This window comes from Rhea americana, unplaced genomic scaffold (assembly GCF_003343005.1).
Source record: "Rhea americana isolate MKP2758 unplaced genomic scaffold, rheAme1 scaffold_125, whole genome shotgun sequence".
NCBI lineage: Eukaryota > Metazoa > Chordata > Aves > Rheiformes > Rheidae > Rhea > Rhea americana.
Genome location: NW_028185317.1, coordinates 2,338,787 through 2,350,711, shown reverse-complemented (window position 1 = coordinate 2,350,711; position 11,925 = coordinate 2,338,787). Strand labels below are relative to the sequence as shown.

Here is an 11,925-nt window from a genome sequence, read left to right as displayed (position 1 = left end):
TTTTTTTTTTTTGTAATCGGCTAGCATTGAAGAGCAGATTGACCTGCGCACGCACGTATTCCTCTCACAGGACCATTGCACTTCTCCTGGAGCACAGGAGTGCTTGGCTGGTGCCTGTTGCTCTCTGGAAACCCTCCTTTAGCGTAGCAGTCTGATCCGCATGGGCAGCTGTGCAAAAATGAGAGCACACCTGTGTACCACACAGTTGGGTATGTCCTGAAAAGAGCATTCGGTGGCTAGGAGAAATATAGACTATATGTTTAATCATGTACATGAGCTTTCTAGTATAAGGAGAGCTGGCAATGAACTCCTGTTTATATTGCTTAACATTACCCTTGACAGATATTCTTACTGTTTGCTTTAAAAACTCCCTGTATGTTTATCACCTGTTTGTACGCTTTCTCCAGAATATCTTCCTCGCTCTTGTCCAAGCTGTCAGGTTGATCTCAGGTCGTTTCTTCCCTTAAACCTACTGCTGATTCAAAGCTTATTACAGTAGCACTGCAGGCTCAGTAATTCCCCTAGGTCTGGAGGAAGTATATTCTTATTTTTAAACTTGGTTGCTAAAATGCCCAAAGGAAACAAAACCTGAAGAGCMCAAGTACAGCAAAGCGGATTCATCTTAAGAATTTAAACACTGTTTCCAGAAGATACAGTGTTCACCCACCCTCTCGGTGTCATCGTAATTATAATTAATCATATTGTCATCTCCTATTGAAAGAAGTTAAAATTAGTCACCAGATAGTGTCTTTCTTCCCACTGGAAGCTCTGAAGCCAAGTCTGAGATGTCAAAAGGCAGAAAGGCAAGCAACGGGGCTTGTTGTTTGCTCATGCATTTCGGTCACTTTTGGAAGCAGCTTGGCAAGGGTAAAGGCTTAGCTGGTGAAATGGATGTACCAACACAACTAGCAGTAAATGTCAGGCAGGATCCGGCTGTATTTCCTGAGTCACCCAGCAGAGGAAACCAAGGGAGACGGCTGAGTTTTTTGGAAAGAGCTCGCAGAAATACCACCCACGGAGCGCTACATTTGTTACGGTAGCTGGCAGACTATCAGATTCGTCCTTCTGAAAGTACAATAAATAAAGGGCATCTTGGAAAGAAAACACAAAGGAATCCGACTGAGTCATAAAAACTTCATCCTAACACACTGAACTGCCCCCAAAATGGAGGGACACACTAAAATCCTTGAAATAATTTAGAGCTGGGAGCTCATCTCTACTGCCAGTGCTACCCTGGAGGAAAACGGGCTCATCAGTAGCTCCATACAGTAGTATGCATTTTAAAGGAAAATGCTCTGTTCTGCACGTGATAGCAGGTTTATTAGCTGCACCATCTGAAGACTTGAAAGTACGACTATGTAGGACTACGTGTGGCAGTGTTAGAAGACTTGAAGGACGCACCTCGCTGCTCTGTACATCTAAATAGATTAGTAATAAATAAATAATTATTAGTATTAAATAATAATGAAAACTAGTAATAAATAAGCAGGCAAGGTAAGCAATCAGCTTTCCGAGAGAAATTCACCAGCATCTGGTTAACCATAAAGGTGTACTGGGGGGGAGAATATTTACACCAAGAGTATCCTCAGAGCCTTTCAGTGGCTACTGTCCTGTCACTTTACGATGACTAACCAGGGCTCTGATTTTGTGATAGTTTTGAGGCAGCTTTAGTGAGGGTTGCTGCCAAAAGGGGCCAGCTGCCTCCACGTCCCTCCTGCCCCTTGGTGTTGTTGCCCTCTCCTTCGCTCCCCCAGAAAGGCAGCTCGAGGGGCAGCGCAGGGAAGGCTGGGGCGAGGGGAGAGGAGCACCGGCCGCGCTGGCGGCCAGCGGGCCGAAGCGACTGCGTTGACCTTGCGACGTCCCGCAGGTCCAGACATCTCACCCGGACAAAGGGACGCGCAGCGAAGCTGAGGACAAAAAAACGCTACGTTTTGGGGCACCCGAAGTCGGTGGCAGGAGACTCCGGCCCTCTCGGTGCCCAGTCCCACCATCTCGCTGCCAGACTACAGCCCTGCTCTACGAAGTGCCGGTGTTTTCACGCTTCCTCAAGGAGAGGTCATTTCTGCAAAGGAGGTTAATTAACGCTGACCTGTGGGCCATGCTTAGAAGACAATACGTGCTTTCTCCCGCATCCTCGCTCCACAGCCTGCTCTCCGAAGGAGAGGAACGGCTGGGGAGTCGAAGCTGTGTTAAACCTATTGTTCCCACTGCCTAGTACAATTATGCAAAATATTTTTAGAAAGGATAGCAAGAAAACAACCACGGAGGGATGCATCCTCAACAGAGCAGGAGGTCAGTTTTCAGCCAGATGCTGAAGTCTGARTTCAGGATCCAAAAAGAAAAAAAAAAAAGAGAGAGATTGGTTGAAAGTCTAAGTGAACTTTACTGAAAATGCTGAAGTAATGTTGCGTTCTTTTAGCTTTCATTTAGACTGAAAACACAGCAGTAACTCTCTTCCCACTGAACCTATTCCTCCTAATGATAGTTAACAATGATTGCTGCTCAAATTGAAACTGCACTAATACAAACTCTATTTCAACAGCGGCATTTTTTGTCTAATGCCAAGAGGTTTATGTGATGCATAATCAGCTCTTTTAAAAAGTGTCAAACTCGATGTCCCACTCTTTTAATCAAAAAGTAGTGGAATAGAGTGCAAAAACAATGAAAAAAATGAAATTTTTGTGATTCAACATTGCTCTACTTTCCATATGATAATTTACTTCATATTTTTGTAAAAATATGGCCAGTGTTAGAATGGGAGAATTATCATTTTTTCCATTTTGGCAGAAGATTTAATGTTCTGAAGAACTAGTGCTTTAATTGGGGTAACCACAAAGTGGCAAATCTAAGAGGATTCAAATACTTGGCCCCAACCTCACAACAGGAGATGATTTTAATTCACACACATATCAAATTGCCAATACCACTCACTAGAAGGCACTGGAGTGCCTAATAGGTGTTTTGTAACAMGACATTCCCAAATGGGATTCCTATGTGGAAAACTATATAATATTTACCTTTAGAAAAATTAAGCTAAGGCAAGCATTTATTAAACTATATATGAGCGAGATAAGCAGATATCGACAGGCTTGCTAGCCATTATTTCAGTAACTAAAGTCCTGGAGGCAAATGGAAAATTGGACAAAATGCAAAGTGAATTAGCAGAAGCAGGTAAGGCCACATTGATTTAGTGTCTTCTAGATTTTTTAGACAGATAGATAGATGTCATCCAGCTATCCAGCTTCACTTGAACAAGCAGTGCAGCTGGTGTCACRTGGTTAATTATTAGCACATCTGGAGGAGACAGAGATTAGGAAAGCGGCTATAAAATGGGGAGGGAGCTAAATAATGGGGAAAATAGCAAAAAGTAATAATATGAGGGCACGATGAGTTTGGAAGGAGTTTAAAAGCGGTTCTTCCATGGTCAATTTTCAGGCCTCTCTTGTTAAATATTTTCATGAACATTTTCAGCAGAAAAAAATGAGGCATACTAAAMGCCAAAACCGGGAGCAAAGACACTGGCTCTTGTTTGATTCCTGCTGTGTTTAAGGAAGCAGGACCTGGTGCAGGGTCCCTAATTAACTATAACTGTTTCGGAGAAAGGCCTGACTTCATTATGAAGGTCTTCCTGTGGTATGGCTCATCTGAGCTTCAGCCTTTGACTGTTTAGATTGCAGTTAACATGTTTTTCCTAGTTGGAGTCACAGTTATAAATCAACTTACAATTATCCATTCTCAAAAAGAGAAAAGGAAGAAGCCCAACTTACAGAAAAARGTGATAATTCAGTGCAATAACTTGTAAAGTCAGTGGGAATAACGTCAATTTTTAGTTCATTTTCCTGCTTGGCAGCTTACCAGCGGCGAGGAGGAATCCGCCCCCGACCTTGTAGAACCGGGGGTTGACAAAGGGCACGCCGCACACCAGCAGGAACCCCCCCACCAGGCTGGCAGCCACGGCCACGGTGATGAACGCCGTCCAGAAGCCTCTGTACACTGCACGGGCGAGAGGAACACAGTTACGGGAGAGCAGAGGGATCCCACACAACCAGGTCAGGTTTCAGACGACTGCATGAGACTGATGCGTGTATCTCCAGCCTCGGCAGCGATAAAAGCAATAACCTTGCCATAATGAATGTCGGGGTTAGGAGGAAGGTCTTCAGCGGAGAGTTGTTGCTCGTGTTGAGAAGACCTGTATCTCGCCTTTTACTAGATCCCTTCAGGGACATGGAGAGCCCGGGACTGGTGGAAGCTTGAGTTGTGCAAGGTATGTCCCAAATCACAGCACTGGAATGAGTGCAAGAGGTTGAAAGGGTCGGTGAGGAAACTCTGTCACCAGGGGTTTCGAAACGTGAGAGTAAAGGACACCACACTTAGCTGTGCCTGTGGGAGAGGGAAGAGTCTGGCAAGGAAGTTAGAAATAATAGCCAGACTCAAAGAGAGAGATGGAATCAGATCGTATCATTTTCCATTTCAATTAGCACTTTTGGAAAGTGCCAWGTTTCTGATTTTAAATAAAGTCAGTTTTTGTTAGCTACAGAGCAGGACTGCACTGAAAWCAGGAGCCCCCAGTTCCTCCCGTTAATGGCCTTGCTGGAGTCCAAACCAGAGATCAGGGCAGGAGACCCAGCTGCCCTTTCAGCCGCTGCATTTTGGGGTTTCTGCTGCGACTCCAGGCAATGGTGCTCGTTAGAGCTAAGCACATGTTGGAGCCACTTTCCCATCGCTTGCAATGGGACTGGGCCCACTGGTTTCCATCTCTGACTTGCCCAGTCTCTTCCTCTCCATACTCTAAAGCTTGGCCAAAGGCAGTGGTCTTCAAGGGGAAACCCGCTGATGGTCTGCAGTCCCTGATGTCTGATTGCCCTGATTGCCCTGATGTCTGCAGTCCTCTCAGATCATCACCTCTCACTCTGCCTGTTGCTTTTCCGAAGAAATAGTTGCAAAGACTGGAGCTGAGCACGAGCAAATRGGTCGTTCTGAAATGATTCACACTTGAAAGAAACATGATACAGAGAAGATGGGTTTTGCGCGTTTTAAACCATTTTCTCTGGACAGCCACTTAGGAAAAGATGAGCATCTTCAGCTTTCCAAAACCACAAAATTCATTTTCATGTTTAACCTCGCATCGCCCCCTCTCTCTCGGGAAGCCTAAGAGGCTGCAGAGGAGGCAGAATTAACTCCAGAAGAGGCGGTGGCTGGAGGACCCCTTTTCTCGGGTTGCCTCCTGGTTTGTCATAATTTACGTGCGAGTATCGAGTGGTTTAAATTAAGGAAGCGCGGCGCACGGGGCAGGTCTGTCCGTGCCTCCCTGGCTCAGGAATGACGCTCCGGCCCTCTCCAGCTGATCTCACTGCAGCCGGTGGCAGAGGGATTTCCGAGAGGCCGCTGCAGAGGGGTTTCATGGCAGAGCTGACAGACGGGGACAGATGGCTCAAGGGCCCTTTATTTAGTTCAGAAAAATTAGCGTGTTTATTAGCAAGATCATTCAGAAACTAGGCATCATGACTATCTCTCACAAGCAAAAAAAAAAAAAAAATCCTCATGCTTAACTAGGATGTTTGTTATACACAGCCTGAAATGGGCTACTCTTTTTACCGTTGACAAGTTTCTTGTATCCATTTTATATTGCAGCACGTTCCCTGAGGCAGGAATCTTACACAGCAGAGCAAAAGAAACAGCTACTCTCCCTCAAACGCTCCTACTGACAAATATTTTTTTAATTAATTCCTCATAAGAAAAAATAAAAATAAAAAAGGTACTGCTAAAGGCTAAGGAAAAGGTCAAGATGTTTGTTTGTGCAGCATGCCTGCCCCAGATCCCCAGAGGCAACGCAGAGTGATGCACACTATTTAAAGAAATCAATTCATTTCAAAAAAGATCATTGAATTAATTCTAGCTGCTGCCACCAATTTAGCAAATTAAAATTCCTAACAGCAACTGATTCATTAAAGAACTCTGAAAATACAGAGAAACATAAATAAAAAGGGAACCAGCTGAAAGGAAAACTCTCCAACCGTGTTGTATTTGGTGCATTAAAAATAAGTCACTCACTTCACAGGAAGGTACAATTTACGGCATCCTTCTGCCTGGCTGCTTTTGTCATGGCCACAGATCCCGCTGCTCCTCTTGCCTTACCTGTGGCCAGTGGAAGTAGCTGGGGTACAGCCCCGAGCGCCCTTAAATTAGAGGACGAAGCAGTTCCTGGCAAACCCTAACGGGGACTATAGAAAGGCAAATRTGTTCCTCTTCATCCCTACACACATTTGCAATGAGAGAACCACTGACATACATTKATTTTTTGAAAAAGGAGCTGCTGGGGGAAAGTAAGGAGCCTACCTGCAGTTGTATCATAGGAAAGGTGAGGAAAAGGTCCAAGAGCAATGGGCATGGGAAACAGGTAGCCATGCATGCAGTACTTGGGATGTGCTTGGCTAGCTGAAAAAGARTGAAAACAAAGGTTGCTTTTATTTTACGCAAAATCATCACCATATTATTCAGATAACGGATGTCATATTCTGCAAAGCAGTCGGTGAAGTCAGAAGGCTGGAGAGTAAAGCATAAGGCGAGTAAAATGTGGTTAGAAAGAAAAGAAGGAAGCGAATGAGGGAGGGGAGGTGTAACAGGATCCGCGAACGCCCGTACAGTGCCAGGTCTTCATAAACCGAGTCTGAGGCAGATACACATTGTAAAACAAGGAGTAGCTAAAATTAGCGTGTATATTCCCATTGCTATTTCCCTCCAGAAAATTGTCACTCTCCCTGGAAAGGGCTAAGATATTTGGGTACTGGAACAAGCTACCTTACAAGATCTCTGCTTTGAGAGAAAGGGAAGCACAATTAGAGTGGAAGTGCCCCATCAATATTAATACCACTGAGGCTTATCATGATTAACGGTAATAGAATGAATGTTAAATGAATTAATTAATGGTTGGCCACTTATTTAAATATGTTCCCCAGCTCAAAGGAACACTTTATAATAGGTGGACATTAGTTCATGCTAAATTGACTATGGAATACCTATTGAATTAATTATTACATCCATGAGAGCAGCAAATTAATTTGCCATGATCAATCCTATTATAATAAATACCTAAAGAAGTAATACAAATTTGTCTGTTATCAGAAAGAGTCATTTTACTTCAGGTGACATGATATCATATAATGTATTTCCATATAATGTAATTAGATGGTAAATTCCCTCTCTTGAGCCTTTTTTTTTTAACAGAAAATTTCTGTGTGAAAAATCTCAATTTTTCTACTGAACAGTGGCAGGAACTGTTCCTAAAAGATTTTATGAGGAACAGAGGTCAGGGACTGAGGGACAGTGAAGTCATCTGAAATTTTAATCACCATGGAGTGAATTTATTGCTGCAACMTGCCTCATTTTCATAAAAATCTCCTACGTGACCATGCTTCCCCCCAACCCTTCGTGCACCTCTCGGACAACTGGAACAGCCCGAGCGCGGTGAAACCCTACCGCAAGGGGAGACTTGGGCTCCTGCGGACGCGTCTCGGCGAGCCCACCTCCCCCAGGCTCGTCCTTGAAAGGAGAGGTGTCACCAAAAACGTCATCCAGCAAGAACCACGGGGTTTGTGGTGGCCGGAACAAGCATCGTTTAATGGCACAGGGCGGTGAGAGACTGCTAATTGCCCGGCTGGAGGCCTTCTGGGGGTCAAGGTCCATGCAGTGTTGAAAACCTTTGCAGACCTTATTTTAAAGCTTTTCCTTTTTTTCTCTCTGATACTTCTCTAAGGTCGTAGCATCCCAGGGAGACGCTGTCCTCTRATTTTTCACCACGCGCTAAGCCAGGCCAGTCGGCTGCCAGCAGAGGCTGGTGCCAGGCGTTGCGTGTTGCGCGGTGGTTTCATTTGGTTGCTTTTCTAGTGTGAGCACCTGATTCACTGGGCCAAGACCCCACACATGGGGGTTGGTTGGTTGGTTGCACATGGGCCACCAGTCAGCACCAACCAGTGTCTCAGAACAGATTTCACCTTTTCCTTCAGTTTTTGAAGACATGAATGTGCTTTCAGAAAAAAAAAATACAGTTTTGCATCAATCTCTCTTTGTTCACAGTGAAATCATCGCACATGTAATTTCAATGACCTCAAAAAACAAGACAGGCAATATTAAAAAAAAAAAAAAGATCTTGGGAGCCTTGAAACATAAACCCATATAAACACATGTGGGTATAGTTCTCTAATGAGGAAATCCAGAGCACCAAGGGAGATTGCATCCGTGTGCATTAATCCTTACTCGTGCTGAAATCAATGKGAGTGGGAGCACACCATACCCTGCTGGCTGAAAACACTAATAAAAAAGCAATGTTAAGGGTGAAGAAAGCTATGGGGTCAAATTTAGCAGTCTTTCAGCTGAACTCAAACATCCAGAGATTATGGGGGAGAGTTATCCTTGCTGGTGGAAGTCATCATCCCATGGGACTTTGTARCGATATTTTCAAAGGCAGCAAGTGGTTCCTGTGTGACTGTAAACAACTCCCCCAGAACAAAATTCAAATCGGGGGAAAAAAAATAAGGAATACATTTAAAAGAGTGATCCAGGTTTGCTTTTGAGGGAGAAATGACAAGAATTAAAAAAAAAAGAGAGAGAGAGATAAAAAAAATGAAAGGAATAGACAACTTGCTCCTCATCTATGGAAGCCCTTGTTTTACTTGCTTGCTATTCAGATTATAGCTGAACGCTAAAAATATGATGGGGCGGAATCAGAGGYTTGCAATGGCAGTGCTGACATGAACCTACAACAGCAACGTGCTCAGGCAAATTAACAGCAACACCAGCTGTACTCACTGTACCAGAAGCTCCAGATGGTCCCCACGTCGCCTTCACCAAAGAACCAGCACCGCCAGAAAAAGCCCTCATGATGGAAAGTGAGGATCTCCTTTCTGACCTCGGTTGGCATTTCAGCCTACGGAAGAACAAAAGCCCGGCTGATAAGGCGGCAATCGCTGCATGCATGGAATGAGTCTTTGCCTTGGTGGGTTGTTGGTCGCGGTATTTGCTGTTGTTTGGGTTGGTTTGGGAGGAGTTGGGGAACACAGGGACAGCTGCTTCGCTGGGCTTCCTGCCTCCTCAAAATTACAGACCAGAGCAACATTTTAGCCTCCCAAACTGAATGACATCCGTAATTTTAGGGGTGACCCCGTCAACAATGCTGATGTCCTTCCCACTGTTTATACTCCGCAGGAGCCATGTGTGGTCTTGCTTAATCACCGGAGACCAATCCAGCTTTAAAACTCCTGCTAAGCCTCTTCTAAACATCAGCCCAAAGCTTTTCTCCTTTCCCTCCGTCTGCCTAGCCCTGTAAAATTTGTACTCAATGTATGTGAGACAGACATGACTCGCTGTGTACAACAGTCTTCTCATGAACAAGGCTAAGAACATTGACAAATACTCCTCTTCGGGTCAGTCCACTTCAACCCACAGACAGATCCGCAAAAGCAACGTTTAGGTCTTTCCAGAAGGGAGGAYATGTTGCAATGTGAGTCCTGGATTAGTTACTAAAAACTTATTAAAGCTATGCCTAAAAATTGTATTTTTGTCACATACAATTTGATAAAGGAGAAATGACTGTCAAAAAAAATCTGTGGAGGACAGAGRAACTCCTTACAGGATTAGACCCTGCCGCTGTGAAGTGAAGAAAGGGGCTGGGACTCGATGGGGAGGTATTAGATGATACTYCTCTTGCCTGGAAGTCTTCATGAATCAAGTTATGACAGATTCTGGAGCTCTGACCCGATTCTCTGCTTACTTTCAGGACAAAATGTATGACAATGGTATGTCATCGGATGGATGTCTGCTGGCAGTGCCTCTGCGGCAGATTTAACCACTGCCTGGCAGAAATTCAAGATCATCGTTATCTGTTAGGGATCGACTTTGGCAGTTTAAGAAAGGTTGGAGAAGGTAAAAACGTAGCCTGTYGTACAGAACTGGCAGCAACGATTCAAGTGTCTGCAATAGAAATAAAATATCTCAGAGGAAGGGATAAAAGCTGTTCCTATTTCTGCCTGGCCCTTTTGAAGTCGCTCTGCCTTAGCAATAAGCAAGCTAACACTATGCCAAGAGCATATCTTAACAGCTCGAGATGTTTATTTTGTGTAGTGCAACATCTCTAGTCTCTCCACTTCAAAGGATAATAGCACAAACACAAATCTGGAAAAAATAATGTTGTCCTTTGCTAAGTGCACCAGAACAGAGCTGCTCTGCTCCGTCCGTTACACTCTGCCACCGCCGGGGTTTTATTGTGCTGCTTTATACGGTAAAGAGAGTGTCTTCTGCGAGGCGGTCATTCTCTCACGATTGGTCTTCAGTTGGAAACGTGGTTGAAGCAAACAGTGTCCTACATTTGATTATGAGATTCTGAAACTAAAGAGAATATTTCATGCCGACATCCCAATGCTTATGCTCAGTGCACTAGGAAAAAAAAATCAAACCTAAAACTCGATTGAACTTAGAAGTGACAAAAAATACCGCATAGAATTACCAATTTTTTAATTGAAACTGTACATTGATTGGCACAAAGGCATTTTTGAAGAGCAAGAGGTTCAGGGAACTGATCTGGGTGTTATTTCATCAGTTAGATGGCAGCAAGATCAGCTAAAATCAAGCTTTCTAAAAGAATCTATAAATAAGCAATATTAGAGGCTAGCAATAAAATATCAGTTGTAACTATAGGAAAAATAACAAAACTGTCTTGAAAATTATATTTCCTGCTAACCAAACTCCTACATTAAATTTAATCTTAGAACATATATAGATCTTTTCATGTTAGATGGAAAGGAATTCTTGTCTGCTCTCTTTTATGCATTTTATGTTCACTTTTGTTTTCTGTCTGTACTGTAGTCACATCACTTGAGACTTAACTGATTGCCAAATTCCGCATTTTAAAATATGAACTATTTTTAAATGAAGAAACTACAAAAAGGAAAAATAATTTAATGGCAAATATCAGGAGATATCTTTTGTTTTTAGAAGCAAATGCTGTCAACAAGTAAAGCTATTACATTTTTATTTTTCATTCRTAACATTAATATCTGCCAGAATACAGAAGTGCTAATTTTAATGGTTTCCTAGCGATGACTTCAGTCAGAATGCTATATCCTACGAAAATGCTGGTTCTGATTACAAAGTTAGCTCAGGCTGAGTTTCTGCATTAGTGGGTCACATTCAATAAGCACAAATATTATCACAGATTTAAAACTGACAGCACCCCAATTTAGAGTAGTTGTGTTGCTTTTAAGCATTTTTATAGCAAATTGTATAGCAAACTGTTAACTCTTTCTCTTCCAAAGTAATGCAAGATTTCAGGTTTTACCTCCCCAGTCTGAAGAGTATTATTTCCATGCTCAAAGACTCCACACGTCTCTGTAGCTAGAAGCCAATAATCTGTCCCAAAAGCGATGAGGAACAGCAGAACGCCCGTCCCACCGAGGAGCCCGGCTACGAAGGCTGCAATTCCAGCCTTCATGGCAGAGCAGGTAGCCAGCAAAACTGAAATTCAGAAAAGAAGAAAAACACCGGCGTATTCAGGACTGCTGGAAGGGGGGGATGAACAGAAGTGCTATTTTTGGACCTAGATAAGAATCTTTTCATGACTGGTGTGAGTTTCACTGGGCGGTGGGAAAAGGACTAATAAAAGCAGATGACCTGGCATAGCCAAACAGCTGTGGCATTAAAGAAACATGACAAACAGCTATTGAGACCAAGCAGGAAGATTTCCAAATAGACACATGGCTGCTCGTTTTAATAGAGCAGTGCAGAGATTCTTTAGCTTTGGCCTCTTAGGCAACTTCTGTAGGTCACAAGTATTTATCRTGCAGAGCTGTCCAGGAAACCTGCCAGTTTTTAAAACCCTCTGCACGCATGAGATGAGCATTGAGGCTGTACTCTGCACCAGCAATTCTGAATCTG

At 43.5% G+C, this 11,925-nt stretch overlaps 1 protein-coding gene across 1 annotated transcript in view; it reads right to left on the bottom strand.

Moving 5' to 3' along the window:
* LOC146600245 (transmembrane protein 182-like) overlaps positions 1–11,500 on the bottom strand; it is a 16,846-nt gene extending 5,346 nt beyond the window's left edge. The window contains exons 1-4 of the mRNA XM_085325917.1: positions 11,330–11,500; positions 8,806–8,923; positions 6,337–6,435; positions 3,856–3,993 (exon numbers count right to left, since the gene is read on the bottom strand). Coding sequence (XP_085182043.1) covers positions 3,856–3,993; positions 6,337–6,435; positions 8,806–8,923; positions 11,330–11,482 — 508 coding nt within the window. The 5' untranslated portion in view covers positions 11,483–11,500. The remainder of the gene's footprint in view (positions 1–3,855; positions 3,994–6,336; positions 6,436–8,805; positions 8,924–11,329) is intronic.
* Between the last annotated feature and the right edge of the window lie 425 nt (positions 11,501–11,925).